Here is a 26,733-nt window from a genome sequence, read left to right on the forward strand (position 1 = left end):
CTCTTTTTTACAAAGTACAATATACTAATATCTATGTTTTTATGTGCACTATCATTATTTGAATCGAAGACGTATTAATGAAAAATTATTTAAACATTTGTGTTTTAACTATTCTTGCAACGATAAAAAAGCGGTAAAGTAAGACATGCTCGTTCGTATTACCTTAAATGAATAGAAACGTGAAAATCTTTCTCGCATGCCATAAATGTATAAATGTTTGCAGATTTTCGTACTCACCGTGGCGAAAATTGTCATTGACAACGGAAAAATATTACCTGCTGTCAATTTACATGGCACGATACTTCTATAAAGAGTTATAATTAGCAATGATTTTAGTCTTTGCGAGAATTTATACCATTCTGCTGCGTACCTGAAAAGATATTTTATAAAACTTTTTTTTATATCTTCATCTATTTGCCGATTGATTTAGCGCAAACTACGGAACATTAGAAATTAAGTTTTATTTTGTTTTATCTATAATTTTTAATATTTAAGAAACTTTACGCATGCTTGTTCCATGCGCCAAAACTGGCTAAAAAAATTTTAATTACTATTCTGTGTGAAAATTTTTTTAAATTAATGCACAAATTTTAAAACACATTGGAAATAATAAAAATTTAAAAGACAATGTTTTGAAATATCGTGACGCAAACGCACCCGAAAATTTTTTTGTCGTATGTGCAAAAATATATGTGAAAATATAAAATAATTGTTAAAGAAATTATAATGATGTGTGATATAATTGTAATACGTGTGTATGTGAACGAGCGTCTGCATAGTTAGCGCATATTTGTGCGCGAAGTAAACACGCGAAGTAAACACGCTTCTAATGGAAACTGAGAGTTCCCTCGCTCGTTCACTCGCGCTTCGGCTCGCGTTCTCTAAAGTTTTTTTGTGATAAACTGTGCAACTTTGCTACTGTAATAAATTAGAATTTTAAAATTCAACAATAATATATTACGCTCGATGGAATATGTTCTCGCTTTCGTCCATTAATTTCTGGCCAGAATAACATATAATCATCAATTGTACCAACGCTCCCATGATTATAAATGTAAATCTAATCAATTCTTCTAGTTGGTCTAATATATAGAAGATCTATAATACATCAAAGGTATTATATATATCCACACCTGAAATATAATAATAATTTCACGAAATTTACGTTACAATAGCAATTTTTGATTACCCATAAAACGAAGCACTTAAGAAAACTTTTCAATTACATGCGTACATCTCACATATATTATAAATAATCTTCTAATGCTTACTCGAACTCCAAACAGACTCAAAAGCACAGTAATGATAAATGCGAAACTAATTCCAACCATCTTGTGCGTGTCATTTAATATATCGACAAATCTATGAAATAAGAATAATTTTAATCATATATTTTTATCATACTTTGCATCGTTGCATTATTCTTGAAAAATTTATCGAAAGTCTACATAAAAATCACTCACTCTATAGCAAGTTGATGTTTCTTCAAACATACGATATACTTCTGATATATCATTTCTTCGTTAAAGAACCCACACTTTGCATTTCCGCTATGTTCGGTTTGATTGTTGACATCGCCAGCATTTACATTGGATATAATATTTTCGATTTGGGTACTGCAATATAATTCCCGCGAGATATTTAGCGAGAAAATACCGTGAATATTTTGATTACTCCATATTTTACTTACCCAATTAATTCGAATAAACCACATGCGTGCGCGGTGCACGCTATATGCATGGTGTCGACAGCCACCATGATGGTTAGCCCCACAACGATCGTAACGCTAAGATACAGCAAAATTGGATAAAAGTATTTATTGTGATCTATCCCGTATTCAGCAAATAATACCAATTGTTGCGGACGCGATTCATTGAGAGGTAGTATGACATCGAGAAACAGCGGTCCGAATGAAGGTATTGTTATAAACATTGACACCATGGCATATATCAATACTGCAAATTTGTGAAATGTATACTGTTTTTTCAATAATATTTTTATACATACAATCATTACATATCTTTTTTTATGTACTCAGTAATTTGTTATTAACGGGTGAGATACGGTCAGTCTGAAACATCCTACGCATATTTTACAATATTTTTAAATCTATTTTCTTAATAATATTAAAATAAAACAAATTGGACTCATTTAGCAATTTCTGATTTTTTAAATAAATTTGTTTACTTTTTTCTTAATTAAATATTTGTTTGCTCAAATTTTGCCGGTATTGCGATTTTTTCACGTTGCGTAAAAGCGCGGTTAAAAACTGTAACATTATTTATTAAAAAATACGAAACTATTTATTACACAACCCAATATTATAATATCATTAAAATAATAATAGATTCAAAAATAATATGAAATACATGTATGTACATAGAAAAATATACTCACTTGAATAAAATAGTGTAAATTTGTACGATATGTTCGAATAATGTTTCATGATACGAACTTCCGTATCATTCGTAAATACATTCCAATGGTATTCCATAATTTCGTATAAACGCCGAAACTAATTATGGAATAGAAAAAATTGAACGTATATATCAATATCTTAATTAAATAAACACTCGACAGAATATTAATATGTATTAACGTATGGGATACTTACCTTATCGCGATACCAAAACTGATTCAATAATTTTACAAGAAATGCAATCGTTACAGCCATTTGATTCAGGCATTCAAAAATTATCTGTCGGTCATCTCTGTGCATGTACAATGTTATTATCTACGGATAAATTATATTGTGATCCATTACATACATGAAATACGTTACATAAGGAAACGAAATATTAGACGCAACAGAAGTTTCTAAAGATTCCAATAAAACGCATGCAAAAAATAAAATATATTGACCGATATCGTACTACCTCGAATCTCAAGTAACTTAATTCAACTATTAAGCAAAATATCGATAAGAAATATTTCACGAGTTCACTTTGGAACGGCCAGACACCTATGCACGATAGAAATATTTTATTGACATTGTACTCTCGGAGCATATGCACCAGCATGATGCGTTTTTACTTTGTTAGGGGACTACGATAGAAATGACACACGTGCTTGTCGATCGATTTCGGTATGCTATACAATGTAGAATTATAAAATTGTAGGATGTCACGTATCGCCATTATGTATACTGATTATTTTCTAATTCATCTTTTGCACCTGTATTATTATTGAGAACAGAATTTCTTGGAATTCTCCTTTCGGAAATGACATCTGCATGTCACTGCTACGCAGTGCGACGTGTAGTTGAGGGTGCGAGGATAACAATAATACGATTGCATATCCCGAATGTCTCATCTTCTTTGAAATGTATTTATTTATTAATAAAAATACACTTTTTTATTTAGTTGAAATTTCCACCTTAAGATGCAAACATCTTGAGGTGGAAATGGAAATACAATCAGTTTGGAATGCTCAAACGGAGATCATTTTATTTTCATACTTGTCTACACTTATAACTGTATCGATACTTAGTTATCACTATTTTACTGCTCATTCGTAATCGATTCTCTGCAATACTGAACTAAAAGAGATCGTATTTCTCTCTAGAACTCGATGCGTAAATCTAGTGAGGAACGCGGCGAAACAGATACGACGAACACTGGTGAAATTATGTTTCTTACTGCTTCTACTTTCAAAGCTATTGCCGCTGCTAGTAAGAGCGATAATAATATTGTGCAGCTTTATCCAATCAAGTTTTGTTTGATGTACGCTAATAGCTTGGAATATGATTTGATTTAATGTATCGGAAGATTTAATATATATTTTTTTTATTTAAAAACATATTATTTTGTAACTAAATTTACATAAAAACTAAAGAGCTAGTTGGTTTTATTTGAGAATAAAAGTCACTGATTGCGCAACTACATTGATCATTAATCTTTATTAATTTGTTTTTTTTTACGAGATTGATATTACGCGAATGTTTATCTGCAAAATATTATAAGATTGATTATTGTTGCAGCAGTGGATATTATGCGAGCTGTGGATTTCATGATAAATGTGATTTTGGTAACTAGACATCTTACCTTGCAAGTTTGTTCCTTTTAATACTTGATACTCTTTTTGTAAAGTATGCTAATATCTAATTTTTATCTGCAGTTTATTGCTGTTTGAATTGAAGACATGTTAATGAAGAATTACTTAAGCATTTGCGTCTTCATTAATCTTGGAATGATAAAAATGCAGTAAAGTAAGACACGCCCGTTCGTACTACCTAATTGTTAGGTAGATAAATAGAACATGTAAATATCTTTTCTTGCATGTTGTAAATAATGTAACCACCGATTTTTACACTTACAGTGGCGAAAATTGCCATTGACAATGGAAACAAATTACCCGCTGTCAGTTTACACGGCACGACACTTCTATAAAGAGTTATAATTAGCAGCGATTTTAATCTTGGCGAGAATTTATACCATTCTGCTGCGTACCTGCAAAGATATTTTACAAAAATTTTTTTATGACATTTTTATCTATTCGCCAGTCAATTCGGCGCAAACTATAGAACATTATAAATTAAATTTTACTTTTTTTAATATATATATAATTATATATATATTATATATATTATATATATATATTATTATATATATATAATAACTATAATTTTTAATATTTAAAATACTCCGCATGTTTGCATGTACCAGAAATGTCGAAAAAAATTTTAAAATACTATTTTATGTGAAAAAAATTTGTTAAATTGAAATAAAAATTTCAAAACATATTGGAAATAATAAAAATTTATTAGACTATTTCGGAATATTGTAATAACGTAAGTGCAAAAATATGCGTGAAAATATAAAATAATATATTATTACGCTCGGTGAAATATATTCTGGCTTTCATCCATTAACTTTTGACCAGAATAACACACGATCATCAATTGTAGCAATGCTCCCATGATTATAAATGTAAATCTAATCAATTCTTCCAGTTGGTCTAATACATAGACGATCTATAATACATCAAAGGTATTATATATATCCACGCCATCTGAAATATAATAATTTTTTGACGAAATTTACCTAACAATATGACAATTTTTGAATACTAAAAAATCGGGAATTTAAGACAATTTTTTATTATACATTTGATATATTTGATAAATAATAGTATAATGCTTACTCGAACTCCTAGCAGACTGAAAACTGCAGCAATGAATAACGAGAAACTAATTCCAACAATTTTGTGCGTGTCATTTAATATGTCGACATATCTATGAGGTAATAATAATTTTAAACACTATTTTTTTATTACATTTTGTATTATTGCGTTTGAATAATTGGTCAAAAAATTAGACAAAAAGTACCGCTTACTCTAAAGCAAGTTGATGCTTCTTCAAACACACAATATATTCCTGATATATCATTTTTTCGTTAAACAATTCGTACTCAGCATTCGCGCACCCAGCTTGATTTGCATTACCAGCGTGTATATTCTTTATAATGTTCTCAATTTGTTGACTACAATATGTGATTTTTGCTATATTTCGCGATGCAGTTGTTCTACATATATTTCACTTCTATTTCACTTACCCAATTAATTGAAATAAGCTGCATGCGTGCGCGGTACACGCTATATGCATGGTGTCGACGGCCACCATGATCGTCATACCGACAGTGATCATAACACTGATATAAAGAAAGATCGGGAAAAAATATTTATCCTGATCCACTCCATATTCTGCATATACGGCGAGCTGCCGTGGACGCGATTCATTAAGAGGTAGTATGACATCGAGAAGCATCGGACCCAATGAGGGTATTGTTATAAACATTGACATCATGAAATATATCAGTACTATAATTTGTAAAATGTACATTGAGTTTTCAGTAATATTTCTCGATGCGAAATAATTATCTTATTAATTATTATTTATATATATGTGAAGTGCTCACTCGAATAAGATATTGCAAATTTTTGCGCTATGTTGGAATAATTTTTTAAGATACCAACTTCCATATCATTGGTAAATACATTCCAATGGTATTCCATGATTTCGTACAAACGCTGAAACTAATCACGGAAAACAAACGTGCGAAAATAATTAAATCTGTGTGCATATATGATATATATCTCTTATGAACAATAATTAAAGAGCAGATATTTTTGATACTTACTTTATCGCGGTACCAAAGCTGATTTAGTAACTTTACAAGAAAAGCCAGTGTTACAACCATTTGATATAGGCATTCAAAAATCATTTGACCACTGTGTCTGTGCACGTACAATGTTAATATCTGGATAAATTGTATTATAATTTATTGCGTATGTTATATAGAAGAAACGAGATATTCGGCGCAATGGAAATTTTTAAAGATTTTACTCAGACATGCGGAAATTAAGATACAGTAATGAATATTATATTACCTCGAACGGCAAGTAACTTATTTCAAGTGTAAAACAAAAAATCGGTAAGAAACGTTTCGCGAGTTTACATTGGAACGGCCACAGACCTAAGCACGATAGAAATATTTTATTGATATTGTATTCTCGAAGTATGTTCACTAGCATGATGCGTTTTTACTTGTCGGGGAGCTGCGATAGGAATGACACATGTGCGTGTCGATCGATTTTGGTGTGCTATACGAGGTAGAATTATAAAATTATAGGATGTCACGTATCGCCATCATGTAGACAGAATATTTTCGTCTTAGTTTATCTGTCGAAATTGCATTATTATTTGAAAAAAATTTCTTGGAAGTTTTTTTCAGAAATAATATCCGCTATCGCGACACAGCGTGACATGTAGTTGAGGGTGCGAGAATAACAATAATATGATTGGACATTCTGAATGTTTTATCTTCTTTGAAATATATCAGTACATTTTTTCATTTAGTTGAAATTCCAAACTTAAGGCGTAAACGTTAATGAATGAAAATACAAGTATGCTGAAACGAAAATAATTTTATTTTACTTGTCTACGCTTATAAGTGCATCAGTACTTAGTTATCGCTATTTTACATATTTATTTACAATCAATCTTTTGCATTATTATACAGTCCAAGGGAATAGTGTTTTATTCTAAATTTGAATGCGCCGGATTTAGTGACGAATGCGGCGAAGAAGATGCTGCGGATGAGCATTGAAGCGCTTCCTACGATTTTCATTTCCAAAACTGTGCCTCATCCAACTAAGTCCTGCAAATGTGGTACGCTAAGTTTGAAATATGATTTGATTTGATCATAGAATTTAACATTTTCTTTTTTATCTTAAATCCTATTGGAATGCTCGAGCGGAGATAATTACTTGCAAAACACCTGCACTTACAAATTATCTGCACTTATCAATACGTCATCGCTGTTTTACATGCCCTCTCGTAATTCAATCCACGCCAATCACACTTTATTCCTCCGTTAACTGCCGTGTCTCTTGATAAGAGGTGCTTGAAACTATTTATAGAGCTGCGGACTACGCAGTTGCATACTGCAGAATTGGAAACGCTTCAAAATGTGCTCTCAAGAAGATTCGCAGGTCCGCGCTTTCGTATCCCAAAGAACGGTCTTCGCAAGCTGTGTCCGACCGGCCACATTAGTTGTGAACGGTGAGAAAATACAGGAAGTATTGTACGACGCCGATGAAAACGTCACGCGACATTTGTCAGAGGTGAGTCTCGCACGAGTCGCTCGAAACGAAATGTGCGAATCGATGTGCGTTTCAGAAGTATCCCGGCATTTTGTTTCACGATTGCGGCTCGTCAGTATTGATGCCTGGGATAATAGACTCTCATGTGCATGTAAATGAGCCCGGTAGAACCGAATGGGAAGGATTCCACACCGCTACACGGGCGGCCGCGGCCGGCGGTGTCACTACGATCGCCGATATGCCTCTGTAATAATGCTTTTTTTTTTACATCGATCATTAAACGTTGAAATTGCTTTGATATACATATACGTCACAATTGCAGAAATTCTATTCCGCCCACTACAACTTTGGACAATCTGAAAGTTAAAGCGAGGGCGGCGTACGCGAAAACGTTCGTGGACGTCGCGTTCTGGGGCGGTGTGATACCCGGGAATCAGGTATGCAGCGAGCATTATATGTTTTTAAATAAATATATTTACACGTAAAATATTTATGCGTACATAAAGATAGATAAATATCAAATACATAAAGATCAAGAGATAGATGGTGATCATGCTAAAATAAAACGTTTGGATCGCAAAATCAATTAATTCTTAATCGACAAGAACGCCGTGAAGTAAGACATGCCCGCTCGTACCACCTAAAATCAAATATGCGGACACGCACAAGTCGTTTTCTCGCATTACACTTGCATTTTATAATGCAGATCGTGCACTCACCGCGGTATAAGTCGTCATCGACAATGGAAGCAATTTGCCTGCAGTTAAACTGCACGGTGTAATGCTTCTGTAAAAAGTTATAATCAGTAGCGTCTTCAGCCTCGGTGAAAACATGTACCATTCCGCTGCATATCTGAAAGGAAATCAATTCCAAAATCGACATTGATAAGATTTTCAAATGAATCGTGAATTTTTAATTTAGATTGTCCCTCTGCTTCTTTTTATAATATAGACAGAATAAAAACTATTGAATTAAAATTGAATTGTGTATGAAAATTTTATCAAGGTTACGTTCTGAAATGCACGTGTTTACATTTGCATAAACACAGAAAATATAAAATGAGTATTACGCTCGGTAAAATATATTCTGACTTTCATCTATTAATTTCTGACCAGAGTAACACATGATCATCAATTGCAATAAGGCTCCCATAATTATAGTTGCAAATCTAGCCATTTCTTTCATTTCATTTAACACGTAAACAATCTAGAATAAAAATGTATTATATATTATCTATTAAAATGTCGCTTTTTCGTTCAATATGTCTCGCACGAAATCAAAGTAAATAACAAAAAGATAAGCTCGAGAAAGATTTTAATTATTTCGTCTGAAATGCATTAATTAAAAAAGTATCTATATCATTGTTGCTTTTCATAATCTTATTGAAAAATAATTACCCAATACTTACACGAACTCCAATTAGACTTAAAGTCGCACCAATCAATAATAAGAAAAATATTGCAACCGTTTGGGATGTCGAATTTAATATATCTACATATCTAAAAATCACGATGTTAGCAACAATAATCTTGCATTAATCTAACATACCTACACTTGATGTACAAGATAAGATAAAATGGTCATTTTGAAAAATAACTCGGGAAAACAGCTTACTTCAACGCAATCTGATATTTTTTTAAACATATAATGTATTCCTGGTATATCGTTTTCTCGTTTGGCAATTCAAGTTCTGTATTTGGGCAATATTCGCACTTCTTCGTATTTATTTTTGACGTAATGTTTTTAATTTGCTCACTGTGAAACACTCATGATACACTTCCCGAATTAAAATCCAAATTTCGCGCACATCACCTACGCACACTTACCCAATGATCGAAAATAAGCTGCAAGCATGAGTGGTGCATGAAAAATGCATCGTGTCGACAGCCACCATAATACTTACGCCCACCACACAAAAAGCTGTGATGTAACAAGTAATTGGCACAAAGTACTCATCCGTATCTACTCTAAAATCAACCTCTATCGCGAAAAATCGTGGGCGCGACTCGTTAAGAGGCAAAACGACATCTAAGAATATCGGTGTTAACGGCGAAATGATAAACATTCCACCGAAAAGGTACATCATGGCTGCAAGAAATCATGAAAAATTTCTTTCATCAATATTTGGTACCTTGAGACATATTATTATTTTTGTCGTAACATCGTGTACTCACTCGAGTAAAATATCGTAAAGTTCCGCGATATGGCGGAATAATCCTTCAGAGTTTGAACTTCTAATTTGTTTGTGAATATATTCCAATGATCGTTTATAGCTTCGTACAAAACTCGGAACTGATCGTGAACAATAATGTCTGTGTAAAAAGAATTTAATCGAAGGGAATGCGCGTGATAACGCATCGTTCTTTTAAAAGCTTACCTTGTCGCGATTCCAAAACGCATTCCACAGTCTTACGATAAAGGCGACTGTTATGACGAATTGATAGCAACTTTCAAAAACCATTTGCGCGTCGTGCCGATAATCGTACAACATTAACATCTACGGCGTGAATCGTGAAGCAGAACACATACGATAAAGCAATTATATCTATTGGCATGTTAAAACCGCATTACTTGATATCAGTCTGACATGACATTACCTCGAACGGAGCGTAGCTTATTTCGAGCGCGATATACAAGATAGGTAAGAAATTTCTCACAAGTCTATTTTGGGACGGCCAAATGCCCAAGTATGTCAAAAATATCTTATTAATATTATATTCTCGCGTGACATGCACCAGCATGGTATCCTGCATTCTGCCTGAGGGTTGCCATACAAATAACATATGCCATTTCTTTGATCCTTTGTTGTAACTTCGTCTTCTCAAAAGATATGATATTGTATAATGTTAGGGAATGTCAGCACAGATTAACTGTTTCCATCGTAGCAATATAACTGTCTTAAAATTAAACTGACGTTCCCTTTCATTATCATTTCTCGAACAAGTTTGTCGCATATTTTCTTCAGCGTGATGTATAGTAAAGACACTATGTCTGCTAGTAATAATAGTGAATGGAAATAGGTATATTTTTCTATTTTGTTGCTTTATTAATTAGTCGCTTTCTTAAGGCTTATAATTTTCAGCTTCAACCGCGACCCTCTATAAATGCAAGTATAGTCGGTTTCTAAGCGTATCGCTGTGTGTGTAACAAACAGAATGTAAAGCAGCCTTAAGCAGAAACATACTCAAGATCGTGTAAAGATTTCATTAGAGAATTAAGCAAGGGTTTAAGTTCGGGAATTTATTAGTACTAATCAATTTACGGGAGTAATTAGTTTTTAAGCGATAGGAATGTCATGAAATATGATAAGGCCGTCCGCACTACTTGCAATCTCAAGTATGTAAATTGTTTTATATACAATGCAAACTGATTATAGATTCACGTATTTACCAAACCAAAAATTATCGTCGATAGCGAGCTAATCAATCTAATCTATTAACACAATTGTTTTGAAGAGAAAATTTATTCTTTCGAACAAAATAATATGAAAGAATGTTTCGATTTATTATCTATTTACTTGAGTAATATATAGTAAATTTTCGCGATATAACAATAATTTTCAAGAATTGGTACTTTCAATTCACTTGCAAATACATATATTGAATGATCTTCCATGGTTTCGTATAAATATCGAATCTAACAGTAACACAAATGTATTAAATTAAAATAATAGTAAAAAAACAGGAAATAAGTTAGTGCTTTCATAAACTTACCTTATCGTGGTGCCAAAACTCATTCAATATTTTTACGACAAAAATAGTTAACAGGATGAAATGATAACAGCTTTCGACAATCACTTGTGTGCTGTTCTTCTAATTATCATATAACATTAAAATCTGTGCGTAATGTTAATTGTAAATAATAATTATCTGAAATGCGTTATATATGACAGAAAAATAATAAACACTTTTTAAATTATCAGATTTATGTAAAAAAAATATATTATTACGAAAGACGAAAAAAATCTGCAATAAACCTATGGAAAACTTATTGTTGAATGCAAATATTTTGAAAACAATACAAACGTAATAAATGTTGTTTTATTTTACAACTAAAAAATCTTCTGACTATAATTGTCAAAAAAGAAACAAAAAACAGAAAATTTGAATAATACATTATGCAAAATATTATTATTTAAATATATTCACGTGAATGTTATTTTGTGCCATTAAAGTATTGTATTCTTTCCGTGTTTACCAAAAGTTGTTAAAATACAAAGTCTATACTTAGATAAAGTATTTTATTGGCAAAAATATTTGATTGATTATTTGCTTTCCTTGCACTTAAAATTTTTAACGTGAAATTCGACTGTTAAAGCACGCAAGTGCAATATTGATTTTAAGGTGACTTTTATGTTTAAATAACGACGATCAATGGTGGTTAATTTCATGGTTTTATAATACGAACCACTACTATCTAATAAGATAGCTTTATAAAATATACTTAATATAACATCGTGACCCTGGTGACCAGGAAATAACTATTTTTTGAGTGATAAGAATGTCATGAAGTAAGATCCAGCCGTCCGCACTACCTGTAATCAAGTATATAAATTGTTTTGCATACAATACAAATCACTTGCAAATTCGCGTACTTACCAAACCATAAGTCTCTATTGACAACGGAATCATGTTGCCTGCTGTCAAACTACACGGTGCAGCACTTCTAAAAAGAGTAATAATTAACAAAGATTTTAGTTTCGGTGGAAATTCGTACCATTTCGCAGTATATCTGGAAGAATAAGTTTGAAAATTAAAGTTTACATGAAATTTTGTTTTAAAAAGAAATTTAAATAATTTTTTACAGAAGCATAATAAATATATATAAATAGCAAGTTAATTCTTTTATATACCAGAATTGAGTTTAATGTTTTCGATTTTTAAAAGATTTTATTAATATTATGCAGAACACAAAACACATAGTATATTAATTATAATTCTGTCACGAAGAAATCCGTTTAACAAATTTTAGAATTTAATATTATAGAAGCTTATAAAGATCGTAGATTGTTTTTAAATTATTTTGATTAATAGAAGTTTACACATAAATATACATGCAAAAGTAATTAATAGAAAATTATTCTTACGCTCGGTAGAATACATTTTGACTTATGTCTCTTAACTTTTGACCAGCATAACATGACAACATGAGTTGCATTAAATTACCTACAATTACGAAGGTGTATCTCATTACCTCTCCTAATTGCTCTAATACATTTGTGACCTACAATACATTCGAAGTATTTAAGCCTTTATGTTAAATATAATATTGCATTTTTGTATAATTTACATTTAATGACGGAATAAATAAGATTGATGGAGCGTGTCATACTTGAATGCATTAAGATTTTAAAGTCTTCGACTTTAAAGATAAATCGATAGCATATAAGAAAAAGTGGACAATTTAAAATGTTTTACATGTAAAACAAATTTTTTTTCTATAGAAATATTTATTTTTTCTTTCATTATTATAAATATTTTCTTTTTTATTATTATAAATAAATGAGTAACGCTTACCTGTATTCCAGCAAAAATTAAAATTGCTCCGCTCAATAATAATGAGAATAATGAAATTATTTTATACGCCGAATTCAACATATCGACAAATCTATGAAACAATAATAATATAAATATATATTACTCCTGTACACAGGATAATCGCACAAAAATTATTTTTTAAAAATTTTTACTCTAAAGCAAGCTGATATTTTTTTAAGGATATAATGTATTTCTGGTATATTCGCTCATTTTCCAATTCTAACTTCGTATTCATGCAACATCCGAATTTCCTATCTTTGTTGACATACAATTTTGTTATTATCTCTTCTAATTGCCGACTGTGAAATAAGATTTGCAATAAGACATTTCACGAAGTGATTAAAATACCGTATTATCTACGTACCTAATGATTGAGAATAAACTATAAGCGTGAATGATACTGACGAGAAAGAAGTTGTCAACAGCAACCATAGCGAATATCATAATCGTAACCATACTGGCTATCCAACAATAAAGCTGTGTGTAATATTTCTCATCATCTATTCTAAATTTTGCAGTCAATGGAAATAATCGCGATCGCGATTTGTTAAGTGGATGTATCATATCGAGAAAAACTGGTGTTAACGGAGTTAATATAAATAATATTAATATGGCGTATACTATCACTGTAATTTAATATGTATTTTTATATATTATATTTACAGGTTATGTAAATGAGTCAATATTTTACCAAAAAAAAAGCAAACCCTATGACATTCATTTATTGGAGCACATATTTTTTAGGTAGTAAAAACAATATGACATACTCACTGCTGTAAGTTGTTGTTAATTTCCGCGACATTATAGAATAATCGTTAAGAATTTGAACTTCCAATTTACTTGTAAATATATTCCAATGATTGTCTATGGCTTCGCATATACGTTTTATCTGATCATTGTAACAAGTACGAAAACAATTTAGTGCAATAAAAGAACAGAATTTTATTAAAATTATAATTGCAAGTTGTCGAGAAAATAATGTTGTTTCGTAAACTTACCTGTTCACGGTTCCAAAACATGTTGAATATTCTTCCTGCTATACTGGTTAATGCAAAAATCTGATAGCAAGCATCGAAAACAATATTCATATCCTCCCAATAATCGTACAACATTAAAATCTAAGTGTCACAATAATAGTTACAATTAAAAAAACATCATATACCGATAATTATGTTTGAAATAATAGTTCTTTTTAAATGCTAATCTCAAAGCTATGTAAATTAAAATAGTAATATTGCTTATCAGTGTATGCACGCATTACCTCCAACAGATTGTAAAATATTGCGTTCACCAACAAAGGAATCAGAAACAGGCAACTTATGAGCTTACTCTGATACGGCCACAGGCCACTGCTGGACAACAATATTTTATGTATATTATACTCCCGCTGGAAATTCACCAGCATGACTCTTCAATCTACTTTCTTTTTAAGAATTGCGGCACAAATGACACGTGCAATTTTTGCTGCTGCGACACGCGTAATCTGTGCTATTTTGCTGGAAGTTCTAGCATAGATACGAAATTGTAAGATGGCAAAAATCGTCGGCGTGCACCAATCACTTCAATGGGGAGGGGATGTATGTTCCAAAGGTGAATCGCTACTTTCGACCAGCGAGATCTGAAGTGGCATTTTATGGATATTTCGTTCGTTTCAAAATAATTTATATGTGTCGCGGTAAAAGTATCGCATGACGTGGTGGAGTATATCGAATGGACAATTGAGAGGGTACTATGAGAATAATGAGACTGCGCGAACAAAAAGCAATTGTTCTATGTCCCGTGGAAATTCGTCGACCCCACTCGGGCATAAGAAGGGGTACTTGTAATCAACTATACCTGCGCGTATCAACGATCGCAGTTCAGTTGCTAAAAATTGCAACAAATCAGAAAGAAGTTAATCGCGATTATCGTAAGAACAGGACATAGCACGCTCGCTTTTTGTTCGTGCAGTCTCATTATTCTCATAGTACCTTCTCAATTGTCCATCCGACCCTATGCCGTTGTGTGATACCTTTACGACGGTGTATATATGCCACTTTGAATGAAATATCCATGAAATGCTACTTCAGATCTGGCTGATCGAAAGTAGCAATTTGCATTTGAAATAAATATGCCCTTCCCATTGATGGGAGTAATCGGTGCACGTCGACGATTTCTGTCATCTTGCAATTTCGTACTTATGCTGCAAATCCTAATAAAATAGCACAAATTACGCGTATCGTACTCAACTGCAAAAAGTTGCACCCGCCATTCGTACTGCAACGCTTAAGCAGAGAGAGCAAGCAGATGCTAAAGTCATGCTAGAGCATTTTGAGCGGGAATACAATGTCAATAAAATATATTTGCTTTACTCAGGCGTGTGGCCGCACCAAAGTAAACTCTCAAGAAATTTGATTTCGATTACTTGCTTTGTGTACCAAATAGCTTACTATCCATTCCAGGTAATACGTGCGTACACATAACAATATTGCATAGTTTTTTAATTGTCAGTTAAAAAGTTTTATTACTCTAAACATAATTATTAAATAATCTTTTTGGATTATAATTATTACTGTGATATTTAGATATTAATGTTGCACGATTATTGGAAGAATTCGCAAGTTGTTTTTGAGATTTGTTATCAATTTGCCGCATTAAACTCTATGGTTGGAAAAACATTTAACTTGATTTGGAACCGCCAAATGGTAAGCTCACAACAGTACTATTTTCTCATGTTGACTGACTTTCAATTATAATTTTCATAAAATCTTACTTTTTATATTGTACTAATTTGTATTTGTTGCAACAGTTTATACGTATGTTCACCGCCATAAATGATCATTGGAATATATTTACTAGCAAATTGGAAGTCCAAACTCTCAAAGATTATTCTAATATATCGCAAAAATTGACAATTTATTACTTCAGTGAGTATGTTATATTACTACAGAAACAATACATTTTTTGTTAAGAAATTATCGACTTAATTACATTATCTGTAAATACATATAATATACAGAAAAACATAATAAATTACAGGGAGTATGTTTTGCATTACAATAATCTTTATAATAATACCGCTAGCACCGGTTTTTCTCGATATAATACGTCCGCTTAACGAAACACGTCCGCGATTACTGCCAATGACTACAAAATTCAGAATAGATGAGGAGAAATATTACACACAGCTTTATTGTTACATTGTGAGTTTGATTATGGTTAGCATTATCAGTATGGTTGCTAATGATACTACGTTTCTTGTCTGTACTATTCACGCTTGTAGTTTATTCGCAATTATTAGGTATGTATACATAATACGTACGATACTTTAATTTATTCGTGAAATATCTGATTGCAAATCTTATTTCACAGTCGGCAATTAGAAGAGATAATAACAAAACTGCATGTCAACAAAGATACTAGGAAGATCGAATGCTGCATAAAGACGAAGTTAGAATTTGAGAATGAACGAATGATATATCAGGAATACATTAAGTATATGCTTAAAAAAATATCAGCTTGCTTTAGAGTAAGAAGTTCTTTTAAATGATGTTTGCGCGATAATTCTGTGTACAGAAGTAATATATATCTATATTATTATTGTTTCACAGATTCGTCGATATGTTGAATTCAACGTATCAAATCACTTCATTATTTTTATTAATGTTGTACGGAGCAATTATAACTTTTCTTGGAATGCAAGTAAGCGTTACCCGTTTATTTATAATATATAAAGTGGAAATAAATGTTTCTATAGAAAAAAATTTATTTTTTATGTAGAACATTTTAAATTGTCCACTTTTCCTCGTTTACTTGCTGTCGATTTATCTTTCAAGTCGAAGACGTCGAAATCTTAATGTATTCAAATATAATTTTATTAATCCAAATAATTACATTATTACATAGAAATTTATTAAATTTCAAATTATATTTAAAATTTATTATATAAATTATTATATAAAAGCTTAAATACTTCGAATGAATTGTAGATCATAAATATATTAGATCAATTAGAAGGTGTAATAAGATATATCTTTGTAATCATAGCCATATTAACACAACTTATGATCTCATGTTATTCTGGCCAAAAATTAAGAGACGAAAGTCAGAATGTATTCTACCGAGCGTAAGAATAATTTTTTATTAATTACTTTTGCATGTATAATTATGTGTTGTAGACTTCTATTCAACTACAACTACAAATTAACTACAAAATAATTAATATCAATCTTTTAATCAAAATAAGTAAAAAGCAATCTACAATCTGTGTATAAATTTCTACAAAATTAAATTCTGAAATTTATTAAATGGATTTAAAACTTCTTCCAGAAATATAATTAATGTGCCATATTTTTTTTGTATAATGTTTTGCATGATATCAATAAAATCTTTTAGAAAGTGAAAGCATTAAACTCAATTCTGATATATAGACGAATTTACTTAGTATTTATATATATTTATTAAAATTCTGTATAAAAAATTATTTAAATTTTTTTCTAAAGCAAAATTTTATGTAAACCCTAAGTTTCAAACTTTTCTTCCAGATATGCTGCGGAATGGTACAATTGCTCACCGAGATTAAAATCTTTGTTAATTATAACTCTTTGTAGAAGTGCTGCACCCTGTGGTTTAACAGCTGGTAACATGATTCCGTTGTCAATAAAGACTTATGGTTTGGTAAATACGCAAATTTGTAACTGATTTGTATTGTATACAAAACAATTTATATACTTGATTACAGGTGGTACGGAAGGCCTTATCTTACTTCATGACGTTCTTATCACTCAAAGATACTATTTCTTAGTTACTAAGTTACTACGTTATATTAATTAGCATATTTTATAAACCAGTCTTATTAGATACTAGTGATTCGTATTACTGTTCGTATTTACTGTGAAATTATCCGGTGTTTATCGACGTTATTGAACACGACAATTATATTAAAATCAATTGCACTTGCGTACTTTAACAGACGAATTTGGCGCTACAAATTTTAAGTGCAAACCCATACAGCACAGAACATTGCAATTACATTGTAGCAATGTTACAATCTTGCAAGTTGCAATGTGATATTGTTGAGACATTATTGCAACCTGTAATTGTAATATTTCATGAGAATGTGACAGCAACATTCCAATAACATTGCAATAGCAATATTTGGTAATCGCTAGTTTGTTCGTTTACCGCTATGCGACGCGCGTTGCAAAATCTATCTCGTATTTAAGTTTTAGTTATGATGATTATATGAAACTTGCAAAGAGTGGCTAGTAAGATTAAAGACATAGTAATTATTTTTATCAGTTTATTTTTCTGATGCGACCTCAACACAGGGAATTCAGATATTGAACTGATTGTTTAAAAATCGAACAGATAAATGTCCGAATAAATAAAAATATATGCAACATTATTCTAAGATTGCAATAATAATGCATTATTGCAAATTCATTACATTGCAATATTATTGTAATATTTCGTTACAATCTTTCTAAAAGCATTTTAAGTTGCTGCAATCCCACAGCAATGATGCAACAACATTTTGCAGTGAATTTGCAATATTGCAACATTGCGATGAAAGATTGATGCAATGTGTATGCAATCTTTGTGTGCTGTATGGGAAGAAAGTAAATAATCAATCAAATATTTTTATAAACATAATATGCAGACACAGAATTTCTTCTAATTATTCGATTAATTTTGTAACATTTGTATAACGTTTAAACGATTAAATTATTTTTACAAAATGGTACAAAAATGATACACGGTGAAAAATAAGTAATGCCATAAATTTAATTTTGATTTAGATGATTCTTAAGAGATCGGAGGAGAAAGTTGTTCTTGCTCTTGTTCTTGAAGCAAATAGGTGTTGTTTTAATAGAATAATAGAAATATTTCAATTTGTTTTGAGTGGTACAAATTCAGCACTAATTATATCTGCTTTATTTTATTTTTTTTTGTTCTTGCTATCTTTATGTTAAGTTAGCAGTTAGCACGATTTTTTCTTAAATAACACAAGGTATAAAATTATTTTTTGTGGTACAAATAAGTGGTACAAATAAGTACTAAATAATCCACTAGGTTGTATTCGATTTTGCTGATTTTGCTGAATCCTGTTAGCTTAAGAGGGCTGAGTGAATATATGTCTCAGAGGTAAATCACTACTTTCGATCAGCAAGGTCTGAAGTGGCATTTCATGAATATTTTATTCAAAGTGGCATATACAGGGTGGTTCACTGGAGTTCTCTAGTACTTGTAGAAGGCAGAAAAAAATAGTAGAGGAAAAAGTTTAATGGCATAATATGAATAATTTTTCTATGAAGTCATTTTTTGTCGTGAGTGTAACAATGCACTAAAATAGTGCAATTTTATCTTTTTTAATATAAATATAAAATGTTTTTATTTAATGCTTTATTTAATGCTTCATTTAATATAAATATAAATATGAATTTTTTTTGCATGAGTAGGTTTCTTTGAGTGAAAATTCCTCACAATTTTGTGGATCACCCTGTATACACCAAAGGTATCGCATGACGTGGTGAAGTATATCAAACAGACAACTGAGAGGGTGAGACTGCGAAGAAAAAAAACAAGTGTCCTACATATATCATACTTACCGCGATCGTGATTAACTTCTTTTTTGATTTGTTGCAATTTTTAGCATGAACTACTATCGTTGATACGCGCAGGCGTAGTTGGTTTCAAGTGCTTTCTATGTCCGAGCGGAGTCGACGAATTTCCACATGTCTCTACGGACGACGTGGAAAAAACTTTGATGGAGTTACTGTCAACAAAAACTGTGTTAGCTGTACTTGTTACATTTTCTCTTGCATCCTTATCGAATTTCTTCGTGCTTCTACGATAACTTATCGCAAATACTCTTGCAGTTTCACGCAGAATACGGGCAGCATACGAAGACGGATGCGTCTACTGGTAGGTAAAGATAAAAGAAGTATTTTTATCTCTACTGTTAGTCTATTGCGATTATTAGCCATATCATATCGAATTTTTAGACGACGCAAGATTGTACGACACTTTTTTACAATCTCGACCCGATCTCATGGAACTAGACGCCGTAAAATTAATTTGTGACTGGTGCATGAAGTATAAGTGAGTAGACGATTTGGTGTTTGTTTCCATATTTATGTAAGATTCATGTTATATAAAATTTTCAAGCTTTCGGTGCCACATCGTGCATTTGTCAAGCGCGGAGTGTTTGGCATTGATAAATCACGCTAAGGCGCACGGAGCACCTTTGACCGTGGAAACATGCTATCACTACCTGATACTCACCGCGGAAGAAATACCAAAAGAATCCACTGAATTCAAGTGTTGTCCGCCGATTAGGAAGAAAATTAATCGAGTAATTAGATGGAACTTTGTGTTGCACGTTATTTGTTGCCGTCTAATGATTTCAAGTGCAATCGTAATATTTTTTGCCTTTAATATTTAAAAATTATTGTATTGTAATAGTGTCCAAAAAAAGTTTGCTGTGCATTTATCGGAATTAACAATGAATCAATACGTTTGAGAGTCAAACGTACTGGATGAGACAACGCGATTCTTATGTGGTAACACGATATCTTGAAATATACATACGTGTGTTTAGGAACAATTGTGGCACGGCATTAAAAACAAAACGTTAGATATGGTCGTCTCGGATCATTCGCCATGTGTGCCAGAATTGAAAACACGCGGAGATTTTTTGACTGCTTGGGGTGGAATCTCTTCGTTGCAATTTGGTGCGTGTATATACAAAATCTAATTTGTCAAACGATACAAAATGTGAAATAAAAATAACATGAGAGAAAAAGAGATTTTTCTTTAATTACATGTAGGATTGTCGCTGATGTGGACAGCCGCGAGAACGAGAGATATATCATTTTCCGATGTCTCGAAGCTATTAAGCAGCCAGCCGGCGAGATTGTGCGGTCTCGAAGACCGCAAAGGCCGTTTATTGGAAGGTATGGATGCGGATTTCGTTATTTGGGATCCAGACGACACCGTTAAGGTCAGTTGGAATTATTGCATAAATATTGAAAAATAGAGAAAATAATCTTTAGTAGTATATCATAAAAAAATGTCTCGTTTCTAGATCGAGATAGAAAATATATATCACAAGAACAAAGTAAGTGAATACGTCATACATTAAGAATATAAAAAAACGTGGTAAAAATTTCAAAGGAATTTCTAGGAATATTTAATTTTTCAGTTAACACCGTATCAAGGAAAGATTTTATATGGAAAAGTAATCGCGACTGTTCTCAGGGGGCAATTTATTTTTAAAGATGAAAAAATCTGTGATAAACCTATGGGGAACTTACTGTTGAGTGCAAATATTTTGCAAACAATACAAACCTAGTAAAAATTGTTTTATTTTACAACTTAAAAATTTTTCGATTACAATTGTTAAAGAAATGAAAAGCAGAAAAATTTGAATAATACATTATGCAAAATATTATTACTTAAATATATTAACATGAATGTTATTTTGTGCTATTAAAGCTGTATTCTTTCCGTGTTTACCAAAAGTTGTTAAAATAAAAAGTCTATACTCAAGTAAAGTATTTGATTGATCATTTGTTTTCCTTCCATTTAAAATTTTTAGCATAATATTTGTCTGTTAAGATATTTAAAATACATAATGCAATATCGATTTTAAGGTAATTTTATGTTTAAATACCAGTCAACGTTGGTTAATTTTACAGTTTTTTAAATACGAATCACTCCTATCTAACAAGATGGCTTTATAAAATATGCTAATTAACATAACATAGTTATTAACTGTGATAAGAATGTTATGAAGGAAGATCCAGTTGTTCGTACTACTTATAATCAAGTGTCACATTGTAATTCCAATTTAAAAAAATATTATATACCAATAATTACATTTAAAATAACAGTACTTTTTAAATGCTAATCATAAAGCTATGTAAATTAAAACAGTAACATTGCTAACCAGTGCACGCACGTATCACCTTTAACACAATGTAATACTTCATTCGCAAAACAAGAAATCAGACTCAGATATCTGATGAAGAGTTTTCTCTGACACGGCCACAGGCCACTGCTGGAAGACAATATTTTATTGATATCATACTTCTACTGAGAATTCGCTGGCATGACTTTTGCATCTACTCCTCGTTCGAAAATTATAGCACAAATAATACATGCAATTTTTGCCACAGCTGCGTCGCGCGCAATCTGTGCTATATTGCTGGAAATTGCATAGGCACGAAATCGCAAGATAGCAGAAAATTCAAAAACCACTATAGCAATGTGCCTTTACGCAAATTCGTCGGCGTGCATCTATTACTTCCGTCAATGGGGAGGGCATATATGTTCCAGAGGTAAATCACTACTTCCGACCTGGGAGGTCTAAAGTGGCATTTTATGGACATTTCATTCGTTTCAAAATAATTTATATGTGTCGCGCTAAAGGTATTGCATGATGTGGTGGAGTATATCGAATGGACAATTGAGGGTGTGCTATGAGAATAATGAGACTGCGCGAACAAAAGCAAGTGTCCTATGTCCCGTGGAAATTCGTCGACCACACTCAGGCATAAGAAGGGGGGGGGAGGGATACTTGTAACCAACTACACCTGCGCGTATCAACGATTGCAGTTCAGTTGCTAAAAATTGCAACAAATCAGAAAGAAATTAATCACGATTATCGTAAGGACATTGCACGCTCGCTTTTTGTTCGTGCAGTCTCATTATTCTTATAGTACTTTCTCAATTGTCCATGCGATCTTACGTCGTTATACCTTTATTACTATGTATATATGCCACTTTGACTGAAGTATCTCTGAAATGCTACTTCAGATCTGGCTGGTCAAAAGTAGCAATTTGAAATAAATGTGCTCTTCTCATTGGTGAAAGTAATTGGTCTACGCCGTCGATTTCTGCCATCTCACAATTTCGTACCTAAGCTACAGTTTCCAATAAAATAGCACAGATTGCACGTACCGTATCAACGACAAAAGTTGCAGTTGTCATTCGTATTTTAACTCTTAAGCAGAGAACAAGCAGATACTAAAGTCATGTTAGAGCATTTTGAGCGGGAGTACAGTGTGAACAAAAAATATTTGTACTGGTTAGGCGCGTGGCCGTACCAGAGTAAACTGTCAAGCAATTTGATTACGATTTCCTTCTTGGTGTACGAAATGTCTTTCTATCCGTTGCAGGTAATGCGCGCGTACATTAACAATATTACACAGTTTTTTAATTGTCAGTTAAAAAGTTTTATTACTCCAAACATAATTAATGTGTAACATCTTTTTTTGGATCGTAATTATAACTGTGATATTTAGATATCAATGTTATACGATTGTTGGAATGATCCAGAACTTGTTTTTGAACTTTGCTTTCAATATATTTCATTAACCGTCTTCATTGTAAAAATATTCAACCCGATTTGGAACCGCGAAAAGGTAAGCTCACAACAGCACTATTTTCTCGTGTAGACTTTCAATTGTAATTTTCATAAAATCTTGTTTCGTATATTATATTAATTTGTATTTGTTGCAATAGTTGAAACGTATATGCATTCTCATGAACGATCATTGGAATATATTTACGAGCAAATTAGATGTTCAAACTCTCAAAGATTCTTCTAATACATCGCGAAAATTAACATTTATGTACACCAGTGAGTATGTTATATTACTATAGAAATAATACATTTTTTGTTAAGAAATTATCGACTTAATTACATTATCTGTAAATACATATAACATATAGAAAATATAATAAATTACAGCGTGGATAAGTATTTTCGCAGTGTTTTATCTGATAATTCCGTTAACACCGGTTTTTCTCGATATAATAAACCCGCTTAACGAAACACGTCCGCGATTATTTCCAATAACTGTAAAATTTAGAATAGATGAGGAGAAGTATTATGCGCAACTTTATTTTTACATTGGTAATATGATTCTGATTGGCGTGTCCAATGCGATTGCTAGTGATAGTATGTATCTTGTTAGTATCATTCACGCTTGTAGTTTATTTTCAACCATTAGGTACGTATAGATAACACATATGATACTTTAATTTATTCGTGGAATATCTCATTGCAAATCTTATTTCGCAGTCGGCAATTAGAAGAGATAGTAACAAAACTTCCCGTCAAAAAAGATACAAGGAGAATTGAATGTTGCATACAGACGAAATTGGAATTTGAGAATGAGCAAATGATATACCAAGAATATATTAAATGCTTAAAAAAATATCAGCTTGCTTTAGAGTAAGAAATTTTCATAATAATTTTTGCGTGATTATTCTGTGTTCAGAAGTAATATATATTTATATTATTATTGTTTTGCAGATTTGTCGATATGTTGAATTCAGCGTATGAAATGAGTTCATTATTTTTATTACTATTATACGGCGCAACTGCAACTTTTATTGCAATACAAGTAAACATTACCCGTTTATTTACAATAAGAAAAAAAAATAAATATTTCTATAGAAAAAAAATTTATTTTACATGTAGAACATTTTAAAATGTCTGCTTTTTCTTGTTTATACAATATCGATTTATCTTTGAAGTCGAAAACTTTGAAATGTTAATGCGTTCAAATATAACACACTCCAATAATTCAAATTATTACATTATTACATAAAAATGCAGTATATTTAATATAAATACTGAAATACTTTGAACATATTGCAGATATTAAATATATTAGATCGATTCGGAAATGTACTAAGATATATGTTTGTAGTCGTAGCCATGTTGGTTCAACTCATAATCTTATGTTATTCTGGCCAAAAATTAAGAGACGAAAGTCAGAATGTATTCCACCGAGCGTAAGAATAATTTTTATTAATTACATTTGCATGTACATTTATGTGTTCTATTGAACTCAAAATAATTAATATCAATCATCTAATCAAAATAAAAAGCAACCTACAAATTGTGTATAAATTTCTACAAAATTAAATTCTGAAATTTATGAAATGGATTTAAAGCTTTTTTCTGACAGATTATAATTAATGTGTCATATTCTTTTATAATATTTTGCATGATATTAATGAAATCTTTTAGAAATTGAAAACATTAAACTCAATTCTGATATATAGACGAATTTACTTACTATTTATATTATATGTATTAAAATTCTTTATAAGAAATTATTTAAATTTTTTTTTAAAGTAAAATTTTATGTAAACCGTAAGTTTCAAACTTTTCTTTCAGATATGCTGCGCAATGGTACAATTGCTCTCCGCAATTAAAATCTTTGTTAATTGTAACTCTTTATAGAAGTTCTGTACCCTGTGGCTTGACAGCTGGCAGCATGATTCCGTTGTCAATAGAGACTTATGGTTTTGTAAGTACGCAAATTTATAACTGATTTGTATTGTAAACAAAACAATTTATATACTTGATTACAGGTAGTACGGACGATCTTATCTTATTTCATGACATTCTTATCACTCAAAGAAGCTATTTCTTAGTTAGTCAGTTACTACGTTATATTAATTAGTATATTTTATAAATCAGTTTGTTATAAATATTAGTGATTCGTTACTGTTCGTATTTAGTGTGAAGTTAACCGGCGTTGACCGATGTTATTAAACACAAAAATTATCTTAAAATTAACGCAGCACTTGCGTAATTTAAGTTACAATCGAATTTCACACTTAAAATTTTAAATGCAAAGAAAAAAACGAATAATCAATCATATATTTTTATAAACATAATGTGCGAACACAGAGTTTCTTTTAATTATTCGATTAATTTTGTAACGTTTGAATAACATTTAAACAGTTAAATTATTTCTAGTGGTAGAAAATGCTACACGATGAGTAATATAAGTAGTGCCATAAATTTAATTTGATTTTACTGCTTTAATTCTTAAGAGTATGGAGTCGAAAGATCTTGCTCTTGAGGCTAGTTAAAATAGGAGTTTTAAGGGGATAATAAAAATGTTTTAATTTGTTGTACAAATTAATTCAAATTTAGTAATAAATTCTTATTCTCTATTTTATATTTGTCTTTATTCTGTTAGCTTCAAGCTAGCAGCGCCACGATTTTTTCTTAAATGATACGGAATGCAAAATTATTTTTTGTGATACAAAATAAGCACTAAATAGTTCACTTGGTTGCATTCGATTTTGCTCCTGCCAGCTTAGGAGAACTGAGGGCATATATGTTCTAAAGATAAATCGCTATTATCAACTAGGTCTGAAATGATTTTTCATGAATATTTCATTCTAAGTGGCATATACAGGATAGTCCACCAAAAATAACATGAAAATTTTTTCCATGGACTCATTTTTTTCGGGAGTGCAACAATGTACAAAATAGTGCAAAAGTTCCACTTTTTTTATGTAAATATATATATTTTTGCATATGTAGGTTTTTTTGTAAACAAAATCTTCACAATTTTATGGACTGTACTGTTTATGCGGTGGTAAAGGTATCGCGTGGCAGAATATATCGAATGGACAATTGCGAGAGTGGTATGAGAATAATGAGTCTGCGGACAAAAAGCAAGTGTCTTATGTCCCATACTTACTGTGATCGCGATTAATTTCTTTTTGATTTGTTGCAATTTTTAGCGCGAGCTGCGATTATTAATACGCACAGGTGAAGTTGTTTTCAAGCGCT

At 31.4% G+C, this 26,733-nt stretch overlaps 6 protein-coding genes across 11 annotated transcripts; 3 read left to right on the forward strand and 3 right to left on the reverse strand.

Moving 5' to 3' along the window:
* Window positions 1–27: 27 nt before the first annotated feature.
* On the reverse strand, window positions 28–7,068 carry LOC136997918 (uncharacterized). The gene is made up of 17 exons (XM_067349331.1): window positions 6,388–7,068; window positions 6,138–6,257; window positions 5,916–6,033; window positions 5,553–5,817; window positions 5,334–5,480; window positions 5,143–5,233; window positions 4,836–4,972; window positions 4,316–4,448; window positions 2,877–3,029; window positions 2,615–2,734; window positions 2,398–2,515; window positions 1,691–1,955; window positions 1,464–1,616; window positions 1,272–1,362; window positions 962–1,098; window positions 238–370; window positions 28–162 (listed from the first exon to the last, which is right to left on the reverse strand). Exons 1-17 carry the CDS (start codon window positions 6,529–6,531, stop codon window positions 109–111), a joined length of 2,379 nt encoding a protein of 792 aa, XP_067205432.1. The 5' UTR covers window positions 6,532–7,068; the 3' UTR covers window positions 28–108.
* Window positions 7,060–21,676, forward strand: LOC105674857 (allantoinase). 3 transcript variants are annotated; one of them, XM_012371473.2, is made up of 12 exons: window positions 7,060–7,168; window positions 7,420–7,623; window positions 7,679–7,848; window positions 7,925–8,039; window positions 19,774–19,920; window positions 20,000–20,045; window positions 20,126–20,222; window positions 20,289–20,475; window positions 20,722–20,854; window positions 20,951–21,123; window positions 21,208–21,240; window positions 21,325–21,676. In XM_012371473.2, exons 2-12 carry the CDS (start codon window positions 7,468–7,470, stop codon window positions 21,472–21,474), a joined length of 1,407 nt encoding a protein of 468 aa, XP_012226896.1. In that variant the 5' UTR covers window positions 7,060–7,168; window positions 7,420–7,467; the 3' UTR covers window positions 21,475–21,676. The 3 variants fall into 3 exon arrangements, with proteins under 3 accessions (XP_012226896.1, XP_067205815.1, XP_067205816.1); XM_067349714.1 differs by having other exon boundaries at window positions 7,682–7,848; XM_067349715.1 differs by lacking the exon at window positions 19,774–19,920.
* LOC105674862 (odorant receptor 13a-like) lies at window positions 8,063–10,653 on the reverse strand. Its single transcript, XM_012371482.2, has 9 exons — window positions 10,200–10,653; window positions 9,980–10,099; window positions 9,777–9,894; window positions 9,429–9,690; window positions 9,217–9,357; window positions 9,011–9,101; window positions 8,672–8,808; window positions 8,322–8,454; window positions 8,063–8,242 (listed from the first exon to the last, which is right to left on the reverse strand). The coding sequence occupies exons 1-9, from the start codon at window positions 10,383–10,385 to the stop codon at window positions 8,189–8,191; spliced, it is 1,242 nt and encodes a 413-aa protein (XP_012226905.2). The 5' UTR covers window positions 10,386–10,653; the 3' UTR covers window positions 8,063–8,188.
* LOC105674863 (odorant receptor 63a-like) lies at window positions 11,742–14,544 on the reverse strand. Of its 3 annotated transcripts, none has more exons than XM_067349727.1 (9): window positions 14,401–14,544; window positions 14,138–14,257; window positions 13,911–14,028; window positions 13,504–13,714; window positions 13,292–13,438; window positions 13,119–13,209; window positions 12,689–12,825; window positions 12,201–12,333; window positions 11,742–12,136 (listed from the first exon to the last, which is right to left on the reverse strand). In XM_067349727.1, the coding sequence occupies exons 1-9, from the start codon at window positions 14,542–14,544 to the stop codon at window positions 12,083–12,085; spliced, it is 1,155 nt and encodes a 384-aa protein (XP_067205828.1). In that variant the 3' UTR covers window positions 11,742–12,082. The 3 variants fall into 3 exon arrangements, with proteins under 3 accessions (XP_067205828.1, XP_067205827.1, XP_067205830.1); XM_067349726.1 differs by having other exon boundaries at window positions 13,504–13,765; XM_067349729.1 differs by having other exon boundaries at window positions 11,743–12,136; window positions 13,504–13,600.
* On the forward strand, window positions 13,831–17,802 carry LOC136997994 (uncharacterized). Of its 2 annotated transcripts, XM_067349733.1 has the most exons (7): window positions 14,914–15,580; window positions 15,704–15,823; window positions 15,928–16,045; window positions 16,158–16,419; window positions 16,491–16,647; window positions 16,730–16,820; window positions 17,663–17,802. In XM_067349733.1, the coding sequence occupies exons 1-7, from the start codon at window positions 15,437–15,439 to the stop codon at window positions 17,698–17,700; spliced, it is 930 nt and encodes a 309-aa protein (XP_067205834.1). In that variant the 5' UTR covers window positions 14,914–15,436; the 3' UTR covers window positions 17,701–17,802. The 2 variants fall into 2 exon arrangements, 1 of the variants encoding a protein (XP_067205834.1); XR_010888569.1 differs by lacking the exon at window positions 14,914–15,580 and adding an exon at window positions 13,831–13,914 and having other exon boundaries at window positions 15,928–16,419.
* Window positions 21,677–21,807: 131 nt separating the features above from the next.
* LOC136997993 (odorant receptor 63a-like) lies at window positions 21,808–26,733 on the forward strand. The gene is made up of 9 exons (XM_067349724.1): window positions 21,808–23,302; window positions 23,429–23,548; window positions 23,649–23,766; window positions 23,878–24,139; window positions 24,211–24,363; window positions 24,445–24,535; window positions 24,793–24,929; window positions 25,318–25,450; window positions 25,515–26,733. Exons 1-9 carry the CDS (start codon window positions 23,159–23,161, stop codon window positions 25,575–25,577), a joined length of 1,221 nt encoding a protein of 406 aa, XP_067205825.1. The 5' UTR covers window positions 21,808–23,158; the 3' UTR covers window positions 25,578–26,733.

Source organism: Linepithema humile, chromosome 2 (genome assembly GCF_040581485.1).
Source record: "Linepithema humile isolate Giens D197 chromosome 2, Lhum_UNIL_v1.0, whole genome shotgun sequence".
Classification (NCBI taxonomy): Eukaryota; Metazoa; Arthropoda; class Insecta; order Hymenoptera; family Formicidae; genus Linepithema; species Linepithema humile.

Bases quoted from the DNA above. Each gene is read 5' to 3' on its own strand.
- LOC136997918 (XM_067349331.1), bottom strand. From the start codon at position 6,531: ATGCTAGTGAACATACTTCGAGAATACAATATCAATAAAATATTTCTA. The intron at 5,481-5,552 runs GTAAGTGAAATA...CACATATTGTAG, and splicing joins AGCTTATTTCAATTAATTGG to TCAACAAATTGAGAACATTA. The intron at 4,449-4,835 runs GTAATAATATAT...ATATCTTTGCAG, and splicing joins CAGAATATATTTCACCGAGC to GTACGCAGCAGAATGGTATA.
- LOC105674857 (XM_012371473.2), top strand. From the start codon at position 7,468: ATGTGCTCTCAAGAAGATTCGCAGGTCCGCGCTTTCGTATCCCAAAGA. The intron at 7,624-7,678 runs GTGAGTCTCGCA...TGTGCGTTTCAG, and splicing joins TCACGCGACATTTGTCAGAG to AAGTATCCCGGCATTTTGTT. The intron at 20,855-20,950 runs GTGCGTGTATAT...AATTACATGTAG, and splicing joins AATCTCTTCGTTGCAATTTG to GATTGTCGCTGATGTGGACA.
- LOC105674862 (XM_012371482.2), bottom strand. From the start codon at position 10,385: ATGTTATTTGTATGGCAACCCTCAGGCAGAATGCAGGATACCATGCTG. The intron at 9,895-9,979 runs GTAAGCTTTTAA...GTTCACGATCAG, and splicing joins CGTTTTGGAATCGCGACAAG to TTCCGAGTTTTGTACGAAGC. The intron at 9,102-9,216 runs GTAAGCTGTTTT...CGTGATTTTTAG, and splicing joins AAATATCAGATTGCGTTGAA to ATATGTAGATATATTAAATT.
- LOC105674863 (XM_067349726.1), bottom strand. From the start codon at position 14,544: ATGCTGGTGAATTTCCAGCGGGAGTATAATATACATAAAATATTGTTG. The intron at 14,029-14,137 runs GTAAGTTTACGA...TACAATGATCAG, and splicing joins TGTTTTGGAACCGTGAACAG to ATAAAACGTATATGCGAAGC. The intron at 12,137-12,200 runs GTAAGTACGCGA...ACTTGATTACAG, and splicing joins CAATAGAGACTTATGGTTTG to GTAGTGCGGACGGCTGGATC.
- LOC136997994 (XM_067349733.1), top strand. From the start codon at position 15,437: ATGCTAGAGCATTTTGAGCGGGAATACAATGTCAATAAAATATATTTG. The intron at 15,581-15,703 runs GTAATACGTGCG...TGTGATATTTAG, and splicing joins TAGCTTACTATCCATTCCAG to ATATTAATGTTGCACGATTA. The intron at 15,824-15,927 runs GTAAGCTCACAA...TTGTTGCAACAG, and splicing joins TGATTTGGAACCGCCAAATG to TTTATACGTATGTTCACCGC.
- LOC136997993 (XM_067349724.1), top strand. From the start codon at position 23,159: ATGTTAGAGCATTTTGAGCGGGAGTACAGTGTGAACAAAAAATATTTG. The intron at 24,140-24,210 runs GTACGTATAGAT...CTTATTTCGCAG, and splicing joins AGTTTATTTTCAACCATTAG to TCGGCAATTAGAAGAGATAG. The intron at 24,536-24,792 runs GTAAACATTACC...AACATATTGCAG, and splicing joins CAACTTTTATTGCAATACAA to ATATTAAATATATTAGATCG.